Here is a 25,134-nt window from a genome sequence, read left to right on the forward strand (position 1 = left end):
ATCTAATTACGAACAGAAGTCTAAAACTACTATTTGTAACTTTTTTGAATATCTGTATTTTCATGAAAATTATAATTGACGTTAAAGGAAAAACTCGTCATATGTTTGATTGTTATGTTGATAAATCAAAACCAAGCTAATGTGCTATAACCGTGTTTTAATGCTAGCTCAGTCGAGAATCCCTACAAAAGCGCTCTTGATTAAGTACTTGCAAAAGAAGTGAGAGAGCTTGACAAAAGATAAGAAATTGAGTTATGAAAATTGTTAGGTTCAGGATTCTACTTGGAATCGTTCAGAAAGGTAGGATTAATTCGGTAAAATAGAATCGGATGATCGTTGAATTCTACAAATAAAGTAAGATATGCTAAAATATTTAATAAAGTCATAATTCATCATCATCATCCTACCCAGTATATTCCGTTCATAGAAAAATTATGGACAGGGTCTGAAGAGGAAAGGACGGCGGCAACTCATACCCATAAAGGAGAACGCAGCCAAAGGAGTTCACCGGCTCGAGAAACCAACTACAAAAAAAAGAATACAAAAAAACTAAAAGTCATAATTGTTCATTTTAAAAATTGAAATTTGTGAATTTATGTTTCTTTGACTTAATTTTTTTCAGTGAAACGGATAGAATTTTAGTAATTAGTTTAAAACTATATCGATTAAGAACTGTATTTTTTTAAAAATTATAGTCGTGAAATATTTGAAATATGTATATATGTGAAAGAGATTAGTAAAATATATATATACATAAGAAAATTTTTAATAATAATTGAGATATTTGTAGAATTAGATTGTTAAATTGAAGGATAGTAGAACGTGTTATGTTCCTACCTCAAAAAAATTTATTCCAATTGAAATCGTAAAATTCTACAATTTTATGATTCTACCTACGATCCGAATCGCTCGCTTATTTTACGCCGTAAAGTCGTAAAATCGTAGATCATTCATAGCACCAAAACGAAGAATACATTAATCTTTATCAACTAATCTCTTGTCCAAAAAACTGAGAGATTTCAACTCGAATTTACCTCTTCAACATTTGTAACAAGTTGTCCAACCTACATGGAAGCTGAATTTATATAGTTGATATCTCATTAATTTTTACATCGAAGAAACTCGAGACATGTCAAAAATCCCAAGTCCCATTTCTGAACTACAAGTATTCACAGTGTGTCCTTACATTCTAGAAGTCAGGTTAAATTTAAGAACCACATTCTAGAAGCCAGTTTTCGTCACAGCAGCCTGCTCAACGACTTAATAAGCAGCTTCAAATTCCGTCTGGTGACTTCATCACCCGTGAACCCCAATATGTCCGAACTGATGCTCTGCAATTGATTCAAACACCATGATTTTTACGACGAAATTGTTTTACTTAAAACATGAGATTCAAAGATATTAAGATGACTCCAACATAGAGCGTACTGCGTACCTCAATGTTCTTCAAGGTAAATATCAGTGTGTATATTGATTTCTGAATCAGTTCAGTATTTTCTGGGGTCATAATAGAGGAATGCACTCTCCTGCATTGAATCAAATTCTATTAGCAGATAGCATTTGATAAAAAGGATTCGAAAAAGCGCGCACGGAATCATTTCAGTTTCAGGTAGACAACCTGTTAATTTGGACTTTTTGGTATCTTCTGCTACTGATTGATAAAATACTGTGATTGCATATTTAGAATCACATAGTATTGTCAACATCACACATCACCCTAAATCCTTCAGAAACAACTGAAAAAGTTTTTTAAAATGATTTTCAAACATTCAGGGTACGGACTTGCAAAATAGCATCACACTAAACCCTAAACATACATACATTCCATCGAATACAATCCAAACTAAACCCGATCCCAGCTTTAAATCTTTAGCTCTAAGTATTGCCATCATTCCACCTCTTCACATTTTTTGTATCAGAACATGAATTTTTATTCAAAAGGAACACAGAAATAACAAAAGGAAAAAAGAAAAAAGAACAAGGTATCATCCTTACAAAATTACAAATAGTGATTCACGTTGAAAGCTGATACAGAATAGGAAACCATCATTTATAGCTCATAATAGATCACAAAGAACCTAACAAAACTTTCAGTTACAAAAGATAGGATAAATACGCTCCACAAATGTACCCACACTGAAACTACAGAGAAAGACCACCAAAACTCTTTGCAATAGCCAACCAAGTTTAACAAGCTCAACATGGAGCCTAAATAAGAAACTTATGAAATCCAGATTCCCTGTTCTAAACCAGAAGTCCAAACCATAGAAATACAGCCAAAAAAACTTTTGTACGACGAACAAAGCTTTTACCTTTGATTTGCAAGCACTACAAAGCATAATAGGGATATATGTTGAACGTTTTCACCAACTCCCTAATGATTCAAAAGGAACATAAAGCATGGACAATAGTTGATATTTGATGCCTTATACTTAAGGCTTAGGGTCTCTACTCATGGATCAGAAATGGCGTTCCATTGCTCCACAGACTTGTTGTCAAGATCCATAATTTACTCACGGGTTGCAATTTCGATGATAGGGAAAGGTACGCTCTTGTCTCTCTTCATAACAAGGGTGCCAACTCTAGGAAAGCCTAGGGGCATAAGGGAAAAAATTAAGGATATTGAAAGAGGATTTACTTAGAATAGATAGAAGTCAATGTGTTGGGATAACAACACAAAATAGAGTTAAGAGTCTTTCCAACAATTTACCTTGAGATACATATGGTGGGCCACACATGGAAATGTGTCATTATTTATGCCCCTTGTCCTCTATCAATGCCTTCCTTTCCATAAGAGAGCCCTTCAAGTTCATCTATGTGCCTAGAGCAAGCAACGACATGCAAGCCACCGCATGCATTAGGCTTGGTACCATGGTGCAAACACTAGGCAAGAGATGCAGCGATGCACCAAGGCCAAATATCCAATCTAAATCTTACCCAAGTTTAATACAAGTAATACCCCCATAAAGATATCCCTTGTCGATATTATTGCACCTTAAAAGATGCCTTAGTAGAGGATCACAACACAAATTTGTTACCAAGTGAGTTTGATGCATCTGATAATCAAAAAAAAGTTCCCTTATTGGCATAATCTATGGATCAAATGCAATGGAAATAAAAAATTGCTTATTATCTAACTAGTTTTAACTACTATTAAATTTCAATCAATGACCCAAGTGGCACAAAATCCCCATAAGTAGCTTATTTGAAATTCATTAATTGCATGAACAATAGTGTACATGTATAGCTTTAGAATGGGATTAAAATCTGATACCATGACCAACCTAAATATATAAAAGATCTTATCATGATCCAAAAAATCATTTACATTAGAACATTTCAAATGAAGCCTACACCAAACTCAAAATCAAGTTATAAAAGTTGTACCAATGGAATAAAAACTCCCCCGTTACGTTACGTAACACTCGTTATACAAATCCCGTTATATAACGGTGCATAAAATTTCATGGTCAAAACGCCGCGTTGACTGTTATATAACGTGTAACGCCCGTTATTTTACCATTACAACGATATTTCACCATTACAATGTTAATTATCTTCCTGTTAAAATTTCATTAATACCCATAAACTTTAATTATTACAATCATTTAAATTATACTTGCTCATAATTTTAGTTGAAAAACAAAACTATTAACTAGTAACTAATAAGTTAATTAATTATACACTAAAAGAATCTTAAATATTGGAATTATAATAGTTGGTTGCATATTTTGCATAATAATAATAGTTCAACAAAAATGCAATTATAAGTTCAAAACTCCCCTTATGTGATATTTTTTTTCAAAAATCACACCGCATCGGCTGCAATTCGCGTTATTTCTCTGTTATAGGTGCTTTTCGCAACACCGTGACTATTTTCGTAAACGCATCTGCGACCGCAATTTTTTTGATCAAAGATGTCATGATCACACAATATCAAAGTAATGAATACTTGGTTCATTTTCTTTTGATCAAAGTCTATAAATTGTTAGCCCTATGCGAACAAGAATGTTTTTCTGGAACAAAATCATTGAACTACTTATCAGATGATGCCATATGATAGTAAGGTGCTTATCGTATATGTAATACAGATAAGAAGATAATGAAGGAAACATAAAATGACAATACCTATCAATCGAATGATACAGGAATCAATAACATCGCATTTTTCAAATTTAAAAAGGGGAAGACTGAAACGGGGAGGGGGAACTGCATGCAGCACTTATCACTAGAAACTTGCATCCTTAACCCTAGCATTAGTTGGTGATGTCACAAGTTGTTGCAACCTACTGATTAAGACTTCCAATGATTCAGAGTTAAATGACAGTCAGCATTGGAAAAAACAGTTGATTGATCTTAATCAAATACTACACAGCTAAGGACCTGTTCACCCCCATAGATTGAAACTGAAGGAAACTGAAGGAAACTGAATTGAATGACTAGTGAAAATATGAGACTGAAGTGATAGGCCGAATTTTGAACTGAACAAAAATGATATAAAGATAAGTTCGGGAGAACAGGTTCCAAATCTAAATAAACAGTTTATATCGACTCTAAAATAGAAAGTAAGATAGTCCAGGTAGATTTGAGATAGCATAACAAGCTTGATTGCAAAGTAATAACATTGTTCAACTAGCTTGATTGCAGACTTGCATTGTGGGACAAAATCAATGAAAGTACTTACCTCAAATCTTCTGTTTCCTGTGTAAGGCTTCTAGTTAAATTTTCAACTTCCTTCAGCAAACCAGTGTCACGAACCTCCGACAACAAAGGTTGAATGCCTTCCGACATAGCTTCAATCTAAAGGATCACTACACAGTTGACCGGAGTTACAAGAAAATACTTTCTCATTGTAATTATAAATCTAGTTGCTGATGCTACGTGGATAAAGCATTATACAACATAAAACACCCATAAAATCAATCAAGTAACTCTAGTTATCATGACTCCGTGGAGCATAAAAAAGACCAATTAGTCTCTGTAATAGCTTACATGTCTCCTCTGCTCATGATTGAGGTAGGAGTAGAGAATGTGATTAGTTTTTAAAAAAATTCCTTTGTAGTAAATCTCTGCAATCGCTTACATGTCTCCTACTCTCCTCCATATCTCTGTCATACAACGCCCTCACATACCGCTTCTTAATAAGAGACAATACTCTCTTACAAGACTTATGCTCTAGATAGAGTCATCAAGATCAACAACATAAAGAGCTTATTGAATATAATTTTTTTGGGCATGACTGTTCCATCTGAAATTATCAAGATCAAAGAATTCAAAGACTTTAATGGGGATATTCATCTAAACTTCTGTTGTCATTGCTTCGTTATGTATGAAGCAAGCTTTTCATGTTTTCTTTTCTTGTTTCTATTTTTATTTGATGCAAGAGACCTATAGAAGATCGAGGCATTTAAATGTGAAGCTTGTAGAAAAAGGCTGGGTCAGCAACAATGACACATCCAAGAACCTAGTAGATAACTTTCCTTTTGTGTTCATTCTATGCCGCACTAGTAGTGATACTAGGAAAAAAAATATATTTTATACTATGACATAGCTGCCTCCCTTTGATATATTTACAGTATGATGTGGTGTTTCATCCTTCTTATCAAATCTACAAGTCAAGCATAGCTTTGACAGGTTTCAGGGGTTACCAAACTGTGCATCTTTGGGACCTCAATCCCGTAGTTGCAAAGGAATGCATGTTCAGAAAAGTTTTCTTCAGTAGTAAAACTTTATAAGCTAATTGTCAATGTTGCTGGCCATAGGTGTTCCCTTGTGAGAAGCATATGAACAGGTTGGTGTTCCTCAAAAGTTATTTGACGAATATACTATAGCGTTACAGCATGTCAGAGCCTTAATCCCAAAAGATAGGGTAAAAAAAATCCTTCTTTGCAAATGAAGGCCAAGACTAATGATAATCTTTCTACTCTTCCTTAAAAGTTTCTCGCCATCGAAAAGCAACTAATTATTATAATTTATTATTCCTATATAGAGATATATAGCTAAATTTTTCGAACAATGAATTTTTATAAAAGAAATTACTATGAGAGGTAGGATATATGAGCACTCCATACAGAAATACCACTAACTACAGATGTCTAATCTGAAAATGCTACTAAACTACATTAGTAGATGCCATAGATTAAGCTGTATCGTGGAATTTGTAAAGCCAAAACAACTTTTTTATGCAACTTATGAGAGACATGATGAAAGCCTCACAAATGCAGCTCTTAAATTTCATCAGCTAATAAGCATTAGCAGCTACGAAAATGAATTTTTCAAGAAAGAAATCAGACCTTTGCTTGCAGTGGCCTTGCCTCTTCAATAACAACTGCAACTCTTTGCGCCAATGAGTAAGTATTAATAACACCAATCTCTTCCACTTCACGCCCAATACGGGTAAATATTCCGACTAGTGCATCTAAACTCACTGCCTGTGATCCCTTAATTTTTTGTCTATTGCAAACAATGAGGCCTTCCTTATCACATTCTGGATCAAGAGGCCCAACAGAAGGTGTGGGAATTGGATCCTTTGGAGTTATGTCAATCATAGTTTCCATAAGAAGACCAGACTGGTTCACTTCAACTAAGGAATTTCGTGGGATAATGATTTGATCATCATCAACCTAAAAGAAGAGATATTTCAGTTATAGACTATGTTATAACGATTTAACAGTAATTGAGCTCAAGTTTTAAATCATAACTACAGTCTACATGAGGGAAAAAATCAGTGTAATGTAAGAATATAAAAGCATGATATGAAAACCAACCTCAACAACAGCATCTATGCTTTACAGAGAAGGATTTACACGAATCACATTGCCAACATTCACCCGTCTAATCCACACTGGTGTTCTAATGCAAATGCCAAAAGCCTGAGGAAATTCAAACACTGCCATATACTTCCTGAATCTACTGCGAATCTGGAAAGCTCTTAACCAAGCCAAACTCAGCACAAATAAAACTGTCCCTGAGACAATAAATAAACCAACCCCTCCTTCCCAAATACTCTTTCTACCAAATCCAAAGTCACTTAGAGGACGAAGCGTTTGCCTCCAAATAACACGAGGAACATCTAAAAGAGCAGCAAATGCAGATTTTGGTTCTGATGAAGAGGGTGGTTGGTTCTGCTCTGAGCTAGACATTGCCTTAACACACGCTGCTGGGTTTTTAAATATAAAAGGATGACAAGAGGATGAACTGCTAGAACCATGCCGGACAGGAATCAAAGAAGAGGTTAAACCAGCTGAGGTGGCCAAACTTTGGACCAAAGAATGCCCCATCATAATTTTTAGCCTATTTTAAACAAATATTAGGAAACAATTACCCAGCTTGGTAAGGTGCTTAATGTTTATAAGACTAGGCTTTTAGTAGTGCTTTCTGGGGAAAAATCAGCATGATCATAACAACCACCTTCTTGATCTGCCTGTATAGAGTGGGCAGAAACAGATATCAAGAGATATCACCAAAAAGAAGGTTCTGCATTAAAATGGCAAGACAAATCAATTCTGAAGCTACCATTATTAGATTCAATTTTTTGTTTTTGGGCGTTGTGTATAGACATTAGAAAGCCATTCCCCAAACAATTGTCATGTAAGAAATGGATTCCTCTTTTCAGTTCTTTCCACGTCAAACAATACATCATACAGCTTAAGAAATGAATACTCTTGCAAATGACACTGTGTATTTGATTCAAAGCATAATGTAATTGAAGTAGAACTCACAACAATTAACTAAATTTAATAACCTAAAAACCCAGCTGAATTAGCATAACCCTGTAATATTTTGATAATTGGTAGTTCACTGAGTGATAATAAAAATAATCTCATGGAATGTTATACCATTAAAGTTTGCAATCAAAGAATCAGTGGTCCCACTCACCTAAAACAAATATCAAAATTAGTACTTAAACATATCATAATCAATCAATCAAATTAATTAACATTTCAATTGACATCTATAGTGTTCATTCAATTAGAAATTCATCATGCATAGCAGGTAAAAAAGATGTTTATGAATTTAAAGCCTTGGCAATCCAGAAAAAAAAAAAAGAACCAATTAAAATCAAAGCTAATAATTGGACAGAAACACCTGATGAACCAAATTCAAAGTTATTGGCATTTCAAAAGAATCATCGGAAGAGTGAGAATCAAACGAAACTGATTTAGTTGAATGTAAAGATTTAGAAACAAATTCAACAACCATCAATGAGGGTATAGCTCAATTTATCGATTACAGAAAGATATATACAATCAAAAAAGATATATAGAGAATAAAATTGGAAATTACTTGGAAATGTATCAATGAAGGCTAAATAAGTTGTTCATCAATATCAGGTATCAATGAGGGTATGTAGGCTTGTGTGATATTAGGCAAGGGATGCATCATAATAATATTGCTTCTAGTTTGCCTGTATTCCTCCCTTAACTTCATAAGAAATTGCATGAGTCGTTGATCTTGCAAGATTTTCAGGAACTTGGAGGTTAGGTTGCAAGTACATCTGTTACATTCACAAGTTGGCAAAGGACAGACCTCATCTAGCTCATCCCAAAGAACTTTGATCTTAGCAAAAAATTCAGCTACATCGTCATTTTCCTGCTGTATTGTGGCTATCTCCTCTTGAATAGCAAATAGTTGTGTTGAACTAGTTTGTCCATACCTTTCTTCCATATTTTGCCACATTTCTTTAGCTGTCTTGAAGAAGAAAACACTCTTGGCTATAACTGGACCTAAAGATTTCAGAATCCAACCTCTGACTATATCATTACATCTGATCCATGCCTGATATGTTGGATCAGTTGGGGATGGCTTAGGTTGAGAGCCATTCACAAAACACATTTTATTTTTAGTGGAGAGACTTATGATCATAGAAGATTTCCAGATGATGAAATTTTCACCTTCGAATTTGTCGGAGACAAAAGATTGTGCAGTTGTATCTTAAGGATGAATGTAAAAAACTGTGCTAGGATCAGCAGTGAGATCAAGAGTTCTAGCATTATGATTGTGCGAAGTACTGTTGTTTGTTGTTTCAGTAGACATAATTGCTTAAAGTGAGGTAGAATTTGAGAGAGAATATCGGTGGAAGAGGAACAAGGAAAAAAAGAATAGTAGAAGAAGTGTGATTGATATTCTAGAATCAAAGAAAAGAGTAATAGGATAAAAACAGAGGAAAAAATAGAATAAGGAAAAACAATCAAGATGAAAATCAATCAAGATTATACGAAAACAACAAAAAAAAATCTAAATGAATGTAAAGAAGAATCATGAAACAAACGTACAAGAGAATATGAAGATAAAATTGAGAATCTTACTAGCAATTTGAAACGGAAGCATAAACCAAAAAAGAAAAAGAAAAAAAAAAGAGAAAAGGTCGGCTGTAAAACATCAAACGCCTTCAGTGCAAGAGACTCCAATGGATCGAGGACCTTTACGGCTCTGATAACATGATAAAATCAGCAGTGTTGAAGGCAGCCATTAACGAAGCTTGGAAGAAGGACAAACAATGATGATCAAAACAAAAAATATTTCATAAGTATGTAGAAGAAAGAAATGAGAAAAAAAAAAAGAAAGAAATTATATGATTGTATATATTGTGAAAGGATACAATAGCAGGTATTTAAAATGCGTTAACCTGAGGCTTACATAATTAAATTTCAGTGACCTTTTTCATTTAGTAAACAAAAGACAAACAACTTTGTTAATTTTGCATTATTATTATCTATCATGACAACTTTTCTTTATGAATATAAGAAAAAATTATTTAGAATAATTCAATATTTTTGTGATTTTTTTATAATAATTTCATGTATTGATTAATCATGAATAATTTCAATTTTATGGAGTATTTGTCTAGAGTAAACTCGGGTAACCGGATGACCTGCTATAGTAGGTAATTTACAAAAAAAATAAACTGAAAACTAATATAAAGTTAAGAGAACGAGTATTTATTTATCTTTTATTAAAAAAACTTGCTATAACAGGTTTTTCGGTTATCCGAGTTTACTCTTGGCAAATACCTTATAAAGTTAAGATTATTCATGATTAATTAATAAGTGAAATTATCATAGAAAAATCATAAAAATATTTAATTATTCTAAGTAATTTTTCCTAATGCCCAAATTAGTGATCATCCTTGTTGGAACACTTTATTAGAAATTTGTTCAAAATGAGTAGTTAGTTCTATAATTAAACTAGCTAAAAGAAAAAACAATCATATTAGAAAACTTTTCATTTGAGAATGATAATTTTATTTGGAAATGACTCAAATTTATTGTTTGACAAATAAAAAATTTTTAAATTTAAATTTGGATTAAATTTCACCATTATTTTTAAAGTAGTTAATGTAGTGTTTGGAAATAAGTATTTCATTTCAAATTATGAAATCATAAATGAAGAATTTGAGAGTGACAAAGTTTAGATAGTCATTTTCAAATTCTTAACTTTAACTATTTTAAAAACAATGATGGAATTGAACTCAAATCCAAATTTGAAAATTATTGATTTGCCAAACAATAAATTTGAGCAAATTTTAAATTTCCAAATGAAATCATTATTTCCAAATATGATATTAGAATTTAAGAATGACTATCCAAACCTTGTTATTCTTAAATTCTTCATTTATAATTTCATAATTGAAATTCATAATTTGAAATGAAATACTTATTTCTAAACACCACATTATATATTTATTTTTTATTTTTTGGAGTGAAACACTACATTATATTAATGTCAAAGTTTCATTTCCTAGAAATTTGCATCAAATTAGCGATGGAATAATCATACTTATTACATTTAATTAATCCACACACTTGAATAAATAAAAAAATAAAAAATTACATAATTGATTGACAGGAAAAGTAGAACATAATTAATCAAAAATACAATCAACTATCAACAATCAAGATTCAATTAGTAGTGATGAAACTTATTAACTGTCTGAGATCTGTGCTTAACACCACAATCATAATTATAATTATAATTATAATCAGTATTTTTGACGCTATTTTTGACGCCATTTTTGACGCTTTGTGAGCGAACAAACCGATCAACTTCAGGCTGCAAATCCATAGCAGTAGGCGGCTGAAACTCCGATTGCGTTCGACGATGCGATGAGCCGTTAAACGAATCAGCAGCGCCAAGCAAGTAGTAGCTACGACGCGAGCTATCGGACATGCTTCTGTAGCTATGTTTGTGTAGATTTTGCCTCTTAATTGCTCGTACCAGATATGGTATTAATCCCTCCATTTTTTTCTGGTCTGTAAACTTAGGGGGTATTGAATATTTGGGTTTTTGGTGTTGATTTGTGACGGAAGTAAGGAATTGGTGGATGAGTACTAATTTATTTATAGTGGGAAGAAATATGCGATTAGTCAAAAGGCAGCTGGGTTAATTTCAATCAATTTGACGATTGAAAATTGAAATAGGTAGGAATGTGATAGGATGTTACAAGTTGGCCAAAGTTGAACATATATTCAATGTTAAAAATTCATCATATTAATAATTAGTTTGTGGGCGCCCGTTATATTCTTGTCGCACTCAATTTGTTTGGTTTTTTCATTTCAGCTTATTTAGATAGAATTTGATCAGTTTAATGTTAAAAATTGATAAATATTCAAAAAATGAAAAAAATTAGTGAAAACATGTGATGCTGTTACATACGTAAATTGGACTGGTTCAAATTGACGGTCTCATAATAAAACCGTTTTGTCAAAGTTTTTGTGTTTTCATTTAATTTGTTTTAATAAATTTATCTCATTTTTATTTTAAATATGATATGATTGTACTACTTTAATTTTTTATATTTCTTCTCTTATTTCTTTAGTTTTGAAGTACTTGTAATTAGAGATGTTCATTCGAATCATCAGATCAGTTTGAAGTTAGCTGTTTCGAATCAGATTAAAATCAAGTCTTGTGTCTACATTGATTTTTCTTCATTCCATATTAAGTCGGGTTAAAGTCAAATCGGTTATACAAGATCGGATAAATGACGGGTCAAATCTATTTTAATTTTTTTTGAACACCTCTGCTTGTAACTGATAGTGACATGTCATGAAAAAACATTACTTTTAATTACAAGTATAATAAAATGGAGATTATTTTTCTACTTCAATTCATTAAAGCTAACTGATTAGTTAATAACGAGTATTTAGTTAAACACGTCTTGTATCATTGTATGACACTGTCTCAATGAGACGAGGCTAAATAACGAGTTCATTTTTCTAATTGATTATTTTAAAATTATAAGTGATCACTGTAATAAATTATATGTATACGAGTTAACCTAATAGCAATAATTTCACTATAAAATAGTCTCATTTAAAAATTTGTGTTACTTAAAAAAGTTTTGACGTGTTGTTCCACAAGTTTTAGTTAAAGGTATTGTATTTGTGCACGGTTTCATCTGAACCATTGACTATCCACTAATCCACATATCCACGGTCTATGGATAATAATGGATGGATTAGCTCAAACAAATTCAACGGTCAATTCATCACGTGTCAACAATTTAACTTTTCAAATGGAGATTGAAAACCATTTATGGTGAGAATTGAGAAATGCTTTTAGGGTTATAGTACTACGGCTCTCATACTACCTATTACTTGTTTGAGTTTTAATATCTATAAATATTTTTGAAATTTGAGAGTGATCCATATGAATTAAAATATTTAATTATAATTAAATTTGATTTGACTGAATTTTAAAATTGTATTTATAATTATGTAAAATTAAAATGAAATGAGATTCAATTTTAAACCAACTCAAATACTTGATCAAAATCGATCCAATAATTCAAATGAACACCTCTACACACAATTAACTGCAAAGCTAAGCTGCAACATGTATTACCTTACAATAAAACTATAGATATACCATTTGGAGGCCACACATCATACAATCTAGTCTTCAATGGAGCTACACTAGTGTATTAGATGAATACAAGCATATTAAAAGCGTCAAGAGATTCTTTATTTAATCGTTATAAATCTTTAACACAATCATGTTTGTCCTATATAACAACATGAATAATTCATGAATTACAGCCTTAACATTTAGCCCTTTTACAAATCACAACCATAATATTTCTTTTGTGAATTAAATCAACCAGAGTTTCAATGCCTACAACGTTCAGGCCAAATCACATAATTTTAATCTCTTAACCATAATCCGTAATTCAGCCTAAACGTTGTAGACATTGATACTTTAGAAGCTATAATTCGAAAAAAAACTTCAACGCTGTAATTCGTAAAAGACCTAAACCTCAAAGTCTTAATTTGCTACAAACTCCATATTTTAGTGATCTTTAATGTTACTATGCACACCAATACTAAAATGATGGATAACTTGTTCACTAGGAGCACCAATTACTAGTGTATGAATACCAGTAACCAACTTTTTAGTCCCTTGTTCATCTACCAAACTGAATGCTTCACACACATTTAGCTTTACTATACCCATCTCAGTCTTACCTGCCTTCACATCCACTCGCTCGAATCCTACGAGCTGCGTATTAGGGGCTCCCTTGATCCCACTCCACATGGGTGGCTTCCAAAACACGAGCACAACGTGCCCTCCATCCAGCTTTCCTGTGTTTATAACCCCTGTTGCAACAACAAATTCTAGCTTCTTGCAGTTTACTTCTGATATGTCAATGGTCTTGCAGTTGGTCTTATTCGTGCTAAGACCGAGAATTTGGTTGGCTCGGCTGAGTTCCTGCTTGTCTAGTGATGGCTCAATAGTTACTACTGATGGAGCAGATAGTAAGAACTTGGTGAAATGAGTGTAGCTTAGTCCATGACCGAACTTATAAAGAGGTTTCCCGGTGTAGAATCTGTAGGTTCTACCAGGATATCGTCTTGTTTTGTCTGCTCTCATGTTCATGTCTGTCATTGGAACTTGGTCTGCATAGTTTTGCTTGTACCATGTCATTGGGGTCCTTCCACCTATAAAATCAATCAAACTACGTGTGTCAAGGAACGAGATCAAATAGAGCTTAAGCTAATGGTTAGGATATGTCGTATGCTCTTTCAGTCGCCTCACACAAGAGACGTTTGGGTTAGAAGCAACTAAGTGATTAGATTTAAACTCGTGACAATCTGTTACGTTGGTTTCTGATACCATCTTGGGGAACAAACTCGACCAAAAGCTTAAGCTGATGGGATGTAGCCCAAGATATGTTAGATGCTCTATAAAAGTGTACTTTTTCTCATTTTATGGCTTATAAAGAATGCAAAATATAAACTTTACTTGGATTGTGATGCCCAAAAATGATTTGAGCAATGGCTTCTCCTCCATCTTGGCCAGGGTAACCGACCCAGAGAATTGCTCGAATGTTACTAAATTTACGTGTAAACGACACATCAACTGGACCAGCTGACATGATCACAAGAACAACTGCTTTGCTTGAACCAGCAACCTTCTCTACAAGCATCTTTTGGTATCCGGGTAATGTCAAGTTCACACGGTCTAGTCCCTCTGCTTCAACCGACTGATCAAGCCCCACGACTAGAACCACCGCATCAGCACTTGCTGCCACTTTAACCGCAGCATTGATAGATAAACTTCTCGGACAACTCACACTTTGGCACCCCGGTTCATAACTAACCTTCTTAACATACTTCTTAAGTCCTTGTAGAGGGCTAGTATACCTACATGGGACACCAGCATAGTTGCTTATCATGGTTTTTGTGGCATTAGCATTAGGGCCAATAAGGGCTAATTTTTTGATTTGTTTTGAGGACAATGGAAGAAATGATCCTTTGTTTTCAAGCAATACTACTCCTTGTTTTGCAGCATCTAGGGCCAATTTTTTGTGACTTCTCGTACAAACATCAGATGGGTCTAGTTTACCGAAGGGAAGTTTTCTCGGGTTCCCATCAAAAAACCCGAGTCTCATTAAGACCATATAGTTGTATATCAGAGCCTGGTCTACAACCGATTCCTCGACTTTTCTCTCATTGACAGCTTTTTCTGTATACCTTCTTAGATAATCTCCACAGTTCATGTTTACTCCTACATGATTATATGGATCAATATATGAGAAGTTCTTATGTTAGGCCGTGGCAATTCGTCACATGATCACCCCATGAGCCTACTCGTGTGAACACACCAGCGGGGTACCCATGGGCTCCGACCCAGAAACCCACAAGTAATGAGCGTTGGCTTGCATACAACAGATGATGAGTTTCACTCTTCCCCAAAACCATATGGTATTAGGAGGACAACTCACCAAGCATTATATGCAAGTCCACAACCCAATATTTTAGCAATATGGGATCCCTCACGTGTGAAGTATTTCCGATAGATTTATCTTAAAGTTCATAAGCTTAGTGGAAGATGCAAATTACCTGCTTTCAATGCAAGGGCTACTGCATCCTCTGGTGTAGTTGTGTATTTGATAGACTCATAGTACACTTGGATAGAATCACAATCCGTAACCACATAACTGTCGATATATATCGAATTAGAAAATGACAACGAAGAATTGTAGAATCGTTTGCGACATTTATAATCAAAATTTCAGGAAAATTGAAGAAATAATATGACAAGACATAGAGGAGAAAGAGCTACAAACCCATCTAAACCCCATTGTTCTCTGACTATTCCTTTAAGTAGGTTCGGGTTAGCACAGGTTGGAACTCCATTAACTCGGTTGTATGAGCACATGACACTACTAACATGCCCCTTCTCGACGCAGCTCCTAAATGGTGGCTGATATGTATCCTCCATGTCCTGTAAACTAACCTGCAAACGAGGGATGAATTCAAGAGACTAATATAAGGCGGGCCAAACAATGATCTCTACATATGCTGTACCAATTCAGTTGTCATTTTTCCGTGTTATGTGCTATACAACTTAACATTAGTAGGTTTTAATCTTGTGACTCGGCTCATGGCCTAGGCAGACCCAAACCTAGAGTCTATTGTGCTTATTTGGAACTAATTACCTTTGCATCAAAGTGAAATCGATCAACACCCTTCCAATTATCGACATCATAAGCAGTATAATGCTTACAACAACTCGAAACCTTAAGCATGTCTCGAGAACCATGACTATCGGTCTCTTGTAGACCTCTGACATAACTGACAGCATATTTGCTGACAACCGAAGGATCCTCTCCCGGGGTCTCTTGTCCTCGACCCCATCTTGGGTCCCTATATACATTCACATTTGGACTCCAATATGTGAGCCCAGCAAGGCCCACATTGTACATGGCGCGAGCCTCAGTTGACACAACTTGGCCTATCATGTACCATAATGATGCATTAAAGCTTGCTGCAGACAGTAAAACTGCTGGGAAGCTTGTAGCACCTGGTACTGTTTCATTGAAGTGTACACCCGCGCCAGTGTTAGAGACTCCATGGAGAGCCTCCGACCACCATTCATAAGCCGGTACTCCTAGTCTAGGGATCCCCCTAGCTGAATTCACTAGTTGTTGGGCCTTTTCGCTTAAACTTAGGCGGGAACTAAGTCCTTAGCACGAGCAGAATGAGATAAAGATTTGTCACAGAACAAGAATTTTTTAACATCAAGGACTTTTTTGTCGCAAGCATATTGTTGGCTCGTGCAAGGGACAAGTAAAAGCGCCAACAAAAAGAGTGAAAAATGATGTAAATTTCTCATTTTTTCTTGCTAAATTGTTTTTATAATTTTGTGCTTGAGTAACATTTTATTACCCGAGTGTCAAATTTATAGTACAAACAGCAAGAAGGCTAGGACCAGTGACTGAAATTTAAGTGAAGTATTAAACATTGGTACCAAGTAAATAAGGTCCCAACTTAAGCTTGAAGGCATTTACAAGTAGACTTAATATAGAAGGGATATTTATAAGGATGCTTAAGGAAGCAAATGCTTCACTGAGTTACATGTATGAACTAGCCCACAAAATGTTGCCTTCATGGTCCTTAGGATGCTTATTGGTGAGGGATTAACAAGAAAACTGGAATCTTACATCATGAATAAAAAATAGTTGTTTTTTTAATTTCTAAAATAAACTTTAGAAAATTTTAAATTCTCAAAATAAGCGTCTCAGTGTTTGAGCTACTCATTATTAGTAAGCGAACAAGAGAAGAACATGTTAAAAGTTCAAAAAAATTTACCATAAATTTATTCGTTATTATTAACAGTGAACAAAAAGAAGACAATGTCATAACGTTTGAAAGAATAAAAAAACAGCAAATATTAGTTCACAGCGAACTAACAAGTTATTTATTTTTTTAAGTGAACCAACAAGTTGATAAATTGTAATTCTAAAACTGTTTCATACTTGGATAATATATTGTTTGATTAATAAATCAACCGTTATTTATAGAGTTTAAGAGTTCTACAAAAAGATAACTCATAATAGGAGACTTAAAGGATTTTAAAAGGTATTCTATCTATCCCATTTGATTTGTGCCAAAATCCTATTGATAATTGTCTCACTTATTTTGCACTAAGCCACTAATCCATCATTGGTCATATATTCAGAACAGTTTCCACTTGCCCTCAAGAATGAAAAGCTTTGCCAAGCAAAAATAGCTTGAAAAACATAGTTGTTAGTACAAATATTGTTCATTAATCATTTACAATCTAACATGATTACAAATTATGAGAGTATTTGGCAACAACCGATAGCTAATAACTTATAGCTGATTGGAGTAACAGATTTGAACAGCTATTTTGATCAACTGGTTGGATCAATTAATGTTGAACACGCTGCTATGAGCAAATTGTTCAAAGACAACTTTTTCATAACAAATTGCGTCAACCTGCTAAATTATCCAACCTTCTATTTGTACTACAATGAGCTAACATTGCCCAATATTCCATTTTACCAAACACCCATGTGAAAAAAAGAATGTTCAAGAGGGAAAGGGCACTATGGTTAACATAGCTACTACTCTTTACACAGTTAAAGAAGCACCATTGTCAGCAGCTGTCAGATTAAGTATCATAGTTGCTGCCCTAGGAGCCCTGTTGAAAACAACAAACAATATAATGTCATAAAAAGTCCATGACTTTAGAAGTTAAAACAACAATAATTCCTATAGCATGAAAAATTCCACTGATTTCAGCAATGCAAGACCAACAGAAACACAGTCTTTGCATATTAAACAAAAAGGCAACAAATGAAGGATTCTCTAGGCTAAGGCCAAGAAAAGCAGCAAGCAAAGCATACACGTATAAAGTTCACATCATCATTTTTCCAATAGAGCCAAGATTTTCATTATCATTCATTTTGGATTATGCTCCATTTGTTAAATCAAAGTCGAGTTGTATCGTATAAGACAAGTCATACAGGTTTTAAATCTACCAAACTGATATTACCTGTATCGTACATGTGTAATACATTGCGTACTGGACCTGTTCAAGAAATATCTCAACTCTACCTTTTAAAAGGTTTTTCTTTCTTCTCCATACCTCCCTTATCCGAGGAGTACTAATTAAACAACATTACATTATTCCAATGTCAATAAATGGCTACCTCCAAAGTAGAAAGAATGTATACAACCTTATCTTTGTAAAAACAAAGCGTTCATTTCTGATTGATACTTGATAATTACAAAAATCATCAACTTTACATAATTAAAATGTGTATATAATTTAACGAGTGATTTTATTAGTCTATTTCAAAATGAAAACTTGGCTCTGAAAAGAGTACTTATTCAATAAATTGATTAATTCCACATCCTTGAAGCCTCAATTGACAACAGCCACAAATTCAAAGCAAGTCGGCAACATCAAGCAAGTATTTGCTATGACGATAATTCCAACAAGTTATTTCTGGGTTATCACCAATCATCACCAAATTATCTGGCCTGATTTTAGGCGCCTAATAGCTACCTCAATCCTTCTAGAATGCTAGGATTTGAACAGTCTACGTTTTGAGACACTAGTCTCTATGATGCCAAAACAAGGTAGATGGAATTACCGCTGTCAGGTTTGACTATGCAAAATACCATTGCACCACACAAATTATGGTATTACGTGGTTACCTTTTTTATTGTACTACGGGAGTATTTATCAAGGGGACTGGATTGACAGCAGGCACGACATTGACACGTCATCCATGAAGTTGAAATCCTTGTTTACATAGACAAACAACGGGAAGGTTGGGGGTATAATTTTCCCATAAACGCTCCGGCAACTAAAATGGGTAAAAGGAAAGTAAAATAAGATATCAAATACTGACGTGCAAAAATAATCATATCAAAGATTTGACCATTTAAGACAGTACACAACAAATCGTAAAAAAGACATACTGTTACACTCAACATGAAGTCTCTCGCCTGTAACTGGGAAAAACAATATACCATGCTCTGGTTTCAAATGGCACTTGACTCACTGCTGGACACGAATATGAGGCCAAATGCCACACTCAACCATTTCATGTAACTTCTCCATGTTTTAGATCCAAAATTAACTGGCAAGAATTTTATATCATTGATGGTGACAACAATGACGAGAGTGAGAATTAATTTAAGTACTAGGAATGAAATGAAGAACACAAATAAGATGATGCAATACCATGGCCGCAGCTCATGGAACAATAAAGCCTAGCAGAATAGAGTTGAGTTGTAAGAAAAATATTTAGTAGTTCCATTAATAGCCCTGCAATACTGCCCGGAAACCATTACATGTGTAATAACTGCCTTAGATTTTAGCTCAGTCTGATCTACCAATGCCATTTGAGTTGGCTCATGAATCAATATAAATATTATTTCATGATAAGTCCAAGGTTTCCTAGCATATGGTGTCAAGTATACCTTGTCGTGTAGGAACGTAGCAAACGTATATCTCATTGTTTATTTGTCTTATGATTCGGGTGGATGGGGAGCCAACAGAAAAGTAGGTTCTCCGGTTCTTTTCAATACCCAACAGTAAGATGGTGACTGACCATTGTTCCTTCTCTTTTCCTTACACTACTGCTCCATCCTCACTGATCCCCATCAAAGACTAAAACTCCTAAACCCCTTTGCACTCTTACAATTTCAACTCCTTATATATGTACAAAGTACAAGTGTCAGTAACCAACAAGTGAATGCTCCAACCTTCTATTAAAATGAGCATATGATATGACTATATACAACCAACACTACCACATCCACCTAGAAGCTGCTATCCAGAACAAGGAATAGTCAGATGTATGGGCTTTAGCTTTTGAAAATTATATCAGCTGGTTGACAAAAAATCCAATAAACTTCACAAAAATGTCAAGATCAAGCCCTAACATGAACAACAATCATAGATAGTACACAATTTTTTAGATAAGGCAAGCAACACTATGATTATTATAGAGAAGGGGAAAACAATCATACCACTGATCAGGCTTTGGATAGACACTAGCTGAACTGCCAAAGCATGATTCAAGCATCTCAGTGTGTACTACTCCAGGACTAAGGGCAACGGCTGCCACGCCACTACTCAGCTCCTTTGCAACTGCTCTAGTCAAACCTTCAACTGCCCATTTTGAAGCACAATAAGGGGCAACCTAGTAGAGAGATGCAATTTGAAGATAGTCCAAATAAGAATTATTAAAGGTTAGTTCAATGCAGCTTATCTGACTTATCTATTAGAACTTAAAATGTTATAATAGGTAATATGGAACATAGTTTAGGCAGGAAAACACAACTAGCCTCCTCAAAACTAAATAGTTTGGTTTCTCTAAAATTTCATTTGTAGAAATTAAAGTGGTAAGACATATAAGCATTGTGTAGGCTAGATGCATGGTCTCCTAACAACATGAAACACCCATTGAGCAACCCTTAAGAATAATCCTTATATTTAGGTTGTCCCAAAATAATATGTCGCATTTAGAGTAAATTATACTTTTAACTTTCCCTGACAAACTATGGATACTTAGGCAACACTTCTTCCAAATATGTGAAAGCTTTTTGTGAGATTGGTACGGTTAAAAAAGAACAAAGGATGTAAAGAGTTAGACGTTCCAAAGAGATTGAGAAAAAACAACATTCCATTACCCAATGTAATTAAATGGATCCCACCTAGACTCCCACTAATTGGGGATTGAACGTATGCAACATTACCCTTATAAATACAAAGAAATTATTTCAAAATGATCCTTGATAAAAAAAACATCATTTGCTAGAGTACAACTTCACATGAATAAGAAATGAGGTTTAAAAATGTTTAAGTAAAAAGCATGTGAACAGTTAGAAGAGATGATGAAAAAAAGGTTATCGGGACTTGAACAATCAGCAATGAACCTTGAAAGCTTGGTGCCTAGAAGCATTCTGCAATCTTCTAAAGCCCCTTGGACAAAGTTTTCATTAATCTTTTATTAGAAGTAAATTGGCTAATCATTTTACGAAATATTGCATATCCATTTAACTAAAAATATCATCATTTTCAACCCCATAGACCATAAACCCATAATGTCTAAATTTTCTTCTTAACTACACTAAAATCCTTCCAGCACATAACCTACCAACTCCACAATCCGTAAGTGACAAATACATCATCTTGGGAGGGATGGGGAAAGAAAGATATCTCAAAAATGTTTAATAATGAGTTTATACTCTTGGGAGAGAACAAGCCTCTCGAAGAACCTGTTATACGGTTTCCACTTTCTGCCATTATTACAACTATCTTCCATAAATATTTCTCTATTCTTGCTTGTTCTTGCTAGTTCATTCACTGCCACCCAGGTCATAACATTGGGGTTAAAGTTTTGGCATTGTTGTTATTCTTGTTAAGTTCGGTGTGTAGCTTATCATTAGGAAATCTGTCGAAAAACAACTAGCAAAGCAATCAACAATTGGGTCTAACTTATCATCTTCCCAAAACATCGCAAATTTCTACAACCACAGATCAACGGCATTCTCACTGCAAGTACACATAAAACCTTCTAATCACTCACTATTAGCTATATTATTCAGTTAAAGAGAAGCTAATTTGAGTTATATCAACCAATCTCCTCTTCTAATATCAAAATCTTCTTAAGATGTTTGACTAAACATATCAAGAGAGCTCAATTCCCCTCACATACAACACTATTCTAGAATAATTTTCCAATTAAAAATGAACAGTAAAGCACTAAAGTTAACTTGGTGTGATGCAGATCTGACAAAGAGAAAAATATATCAATAATACAGCACTTCACCTGTGCAGCAACAGATCGTCCCCAGCCAGATGACATATTGACAATGATGCCATGCTTCTTCTCAAGCATAAGAGGGATAAAATGACGGAGCATGTTAGCTATCCCCTTAACATTAGTATCAATCACAGTATCAAACTCTTCTGCTGGAACCTCCCAGATGGTGTTATTTTTATTAATAGTGCCAGCATTATTTACTGTAAAACAATACATCATATAACTATCTAATGCTTGTTTGAATGACAAATGCAAGCAACTGAATTAAAATATCCTGTCTCCTTAGCTGTGAAAAAAAAAGGAGAGAATTGAAAACAGAAAGACAGAAAGTGAAATTTTTCTCAAAAAATTTGGAAAATACTATTCTGAAAACAACCTACTAGTCAGCTATTTGTGTGGGGAAACTACCTATGTAGAAAAGAGATCCTCTTTAGCATTGATATACTTGATGGCAAAGTCTATTCCTTAATCATACCCTAAGTTTTAAATACCAACAAGTATCCAGATCAAAGAGATGCTCTATATAATGAAGTCTAATGGCATATTCTTTGCATTTACCTATAATAGGAGTTTCATGAAGTGTGTTGATGTGATATTTGTTAAAGACGAATGACTGGAGTTGTGAAGATGAATGTGAAAGTTGGTTTATTTTCTGATGTTTGCAGAATTTAAACAAGAAATTACAGCTAACTGATTTTCTAGAAATTCCATCAGAAAAAGCAGCTCAATGTTCTGATAAAAATTCTTTTCAAAATTTTTAAACTTTTTGTAGTATTGATCTAATCCTCTGAAATGTCTCGAAATTAATTCTCATTCTAGACATAGTAGTTTAGGTTTCAACTTCCACTGTGGGCATCCTACTGCGTTAAATACTTCAATCTCCATGCTTCTGATAAAAATGGAATCTAGTTGGTAGCTAAGATGTTCGACAAAAAAGGTTACACAAGCGTAAAAATGATCAATGATTATAGCTTAACTAAGCTTTAACTATCAAGAATAAGGTGTATTATATAGATAAATTTTGCGCAAAATCAGCCACAAGCTTAGCAACTTAAAGTTTTAGCGATATGTAATACTTTCTCTGGATGATTTTGAATGTGCAAAAATACAACATTGATGATGTATTTTATAAATTACACTACAAGAAATATTAGTATGAACTTAGATGATATAGACAATGTTGCAGCTCAGCTGTTTGCTCTAGCAGCACTCAGTCAAGAAATAAAATTTCAGAACATTGAAACTGCAATGGAACTAGCTCGACAACATCAGTCCACTAACTTCTTGCACTTGTACTGATTGCAAATGCAACATTGCTGAATGATAGTTACAATCAAGAAAGCAGGAACATGCGCGTGATGTCATTTTGCCTTAGAGATCTCAAATTCAATGTACACAGGCTAATTTTTCAAGAGCAAAGCACACAGAGCTAAGTAGTCTTTAAAATGAGGTTATGGAATTCAGCGTTGATAGGGGAAGATTACTGATAAAGCAAAGAGTAAGGGTTACAATCCACCTCATTCTAACTCACAATTTCCACAAAACAGGAGTCCATGATGGATACAGAAGGAATTCAGCATATCTGTCTTCATAGAGAAATTTCTGATCTGAGCATTGATCGGTGCTTTAAAGTGCATGGCAATTGGCAACAGAGAAGGTTTGTTTAAGAAACAATCAAGACAAAAGAGTTTCAGATATCTTTCGAGTAGATGGAGCTTCTATGAGCAAGATATATTGGGCATGATGATGACTATTGTACATTGACTATCATTACTTTTTCTTTCCCTCTTCTTCCCTCCTACACAAATGGAAACCCCTGGCTCCCTTACTCTTTCCCCTTATCCTTTCCTTTCCTATCCCTTCTAAAAATTTATCCAAACACAACAATAATCTCTTTGAACTTGCAAGATAATAAAGTCATTTCTTCTCCATTCCTAACTCCCAACTCAAAAGTTAAAATTCCATTTGAACCCATCAACAAAACATTTGTATATAAAACAAACTTAACCTTCTATGCAGGCACAACACTTGTCAGAAGAAAACATACCAATGATATCAGGAATGCGCTTCTTCTCAACAAGCAATTTCGCAAGTTCCTGCACACTAGTATTGGACCTCTGCAACCGCACAAAATCAAATAAATCACCTCATTTCACATCACAAATCACAAAATTATAAAAAGCGCCAAAAAAACCATGAATTATAACAAAAAAAAGTACCACATCAACGTTGAGTAAGAGATGAGAAGAATCGTCGGGCGAATTGGGAAGTAGGGTTTGAAGAGAATTTAGGGTATCCTGGGAACGGGCACAGCCAATAACGCAATGACCTAGTTTAGCCATTTCCAAAGCAAGAGCTCTACCTAAACCTTTGGTGACTCCTGTAATGAGTACTGTCCTCTTTGCTCCTCTTGACACGCCTGCCATGGCTGTTCGACTCATGCACAATCAATCCTTAGTTCAACCAAATTGTTTGGAGGAGGAGGAGGAGGAAGAGAAATGTTAGTGCGATATTTCGCAGATTTCATAGACCACGACAATTGATAGCCCAACGGGAATTCACATTTTACAAGTAGTTCCTCCGTTCGGCAAATGGTTGTTGAGATCCGTGGTCGGGTTTTTGAGACGTATTTTAAATCTAGTTTATTAAAGAGTAATTTTTATTTATCGTATTTTTAATGTTTATTGATATTATACTTAATTTACTGTATTTTTAACGTCTACTTTTAATATTTAAATGTCTACTTACATTATTCTTAATGCCTATAATATTTTAAAAAATATATAATGAGTCAGCCCAATTAGAGGTGGTCTCTCACAAAGACCGTATCTCACTAGAATTTATGTTAAAAGTATTAGCTAATTTGCTAGTTATTTATTTATTCTAATGTTTAATAAAAAGAACTATGAGTCAATATGATTAAAAAAACGAAAAACTAATAAAAAGTTATATATGAGTCGGTTCATTTTAATTTGTTTATCAAATGAGATGATTTAAAGTTTAAAATTTTTGACTTGAAAAAATATGTATAACTCATTTAA

At 34.2% G+C, this 25,134-nt stretch overlaps 4 protein-coding genes and 1 pseudogene across 5 annotated transcripts; all 5 read right to left on the reverse strand.

The window, feature by feature from the left end:
• Positions 1–827: 827 nt before the first annotated feature.
• LOC130816077 (protein TRIGALACTOSYLDIACYLGLYCEROL 2, chloroplastic-like) lies at positions 828–7,283 on the reverse strand (annotated as a pseudogene).
• A 1,024-nt stretch (positions 7,284–8,307) lies between these two features.
• LOC130815703 (uncharacterized) lies at positions 8,308–8,835 on the reverse strand. The gene has a single exon (XM_057682190.1). It carries the CDS (start codon positions 8,833–8,835, stop codon positions 8,308–8,310), a length of 528 nt encoding a protein of 175 aa, XP_057538173.1.
• Positions 8,836–10,714: 1,879 nt separating this feature from the next.
• Positions 10,715–11,467, reverse strand: LOC130816079 (uncharacterized). The gene has a single exon (XM_057682661.1). The coding sequence runs from the start codon at positions 11,239–11,241 to the stop codon at positions 10,906–10,908; it is 336 nt and encodes a 111-aa protein (XP_057538644.1). The 5' UTR covers positions 11,242–11,467; the 3' UTR covers positions 10,715–10,905.
• A 1,390-nt stretch (positions 11,468–12,857) lies between these two features.
• LOC130816078 (probable beta-D-xylosidase 5) lies at positions 12,858–16,639 on the reverse strand. Its single transcript, XM_057682660.1, is given in 6 exon segments — positions 12,858–13,937; positions 14,242–15,006; positions 15,342–15,439; positions 15,569–15,738; positions 15,941–16,461; positions 16,464–16,639. Coding segments are annotated over 6 exon segments (2,358 nt in total). The 5' UTR covers positions 16,618–16,639; the 3' UTR covers positions 12,858–13,287.
• Positions 16,640–17,481: 842 nt separating this feature from the next.
• On the reverse strand, positions 17,482–24,700 carry LOC130816081 (NADPH-dependent pterin aldehyde reductase-like). 2 transcript variants are annotated; one of them, XM_057682662.1, is made up of 6 exons: positions 24,313–24,700; positions 24,141–24,210; positions 22,100–22,293; positions 20,295–20,467; positions 18,972–19,123; positions 17,482–17,949 (listed from the first exon to the last, which is right to left on the reverse strand). In XM_057682662.1, the coding sequence occupies exons 1-5, from the start codon at positions 24,532–24,534 to the stop codon at positions 19,000–19,002; spliced, it is 783 nt and encodes a 260-aa protein (XP_057538645.1). In that variant the 5' UTR covers positions 24,535–24,700; the 3' UTR covers positions 17,482–17,949; positions 18,972–18,999. The 2 variants fall into 2 exon arrangements, with proteins under 2 accessions (XP_057538645.1, XP_057538646.1); XM_057682663.1 differs by lacking the exon at positions 18,972–19,123.
• Positions 24,701–25,134: the final 434 nt, after the last annotated feature.

Source organism: Amaranthus tricolor, chromosome 6 (genome assembly GCF_026212465.1).
Source record: "Amaranthus tricolor cultivar Red isolate AtriRed21 chromosome 6, ASM2621246v1, whole genome shotgun sequence".
Classification (NCBI taxonomy): Eukaryota; Viridiplantae; Streptophyta; class Magnoliopsida; order Caryophyllales; family Amaranthaceae; genus Amaranthus; species Amaranthus tricolor.

What these genes read in the sequence shown, in the direction of transcription:
- LOC130816079 (XM_057682661.1), bottom strand. Translation starts at nt 11,241, where the DNA reads ATGGAGGGATTAATACCATATCTGGTACGAGCAATTAAGAGGCAAAAT.
- LOC130816081 (XM_057682662.1), bottom strand. Translation starts at nt 24,534, where the DNA reads ATGAGTCGAACAGCCATGGCAGGCGTGTCAAGAGGAGCAAAGAGGACA. An exon ending in TCTTACTCAACGTTGATGTG is followed by an intron (nt 24,211 to 24,312) that starts GTACTTTTTTTT and finishes GTGCGGTTGCAG; the next exon opens with AGGTCCAATACTAGTGTGCA. An exon ending in GCGCATTCCTGATATCATTG is followed by an intron (nt 22,294 to 24,140) that starts GTATGTTTTCTT and finishes ATTGTTTTACAG; the next exon opens with TAAATAATGCTGGCACTATT.
- LOC130815703 (XM_057682190.1), bottom strand. Translation starts at nt 8,835, where the DNA reads ATGTGTTTTGTGAATGGCTCTCAACCTAAGCCATCCCCAACTGATCCA.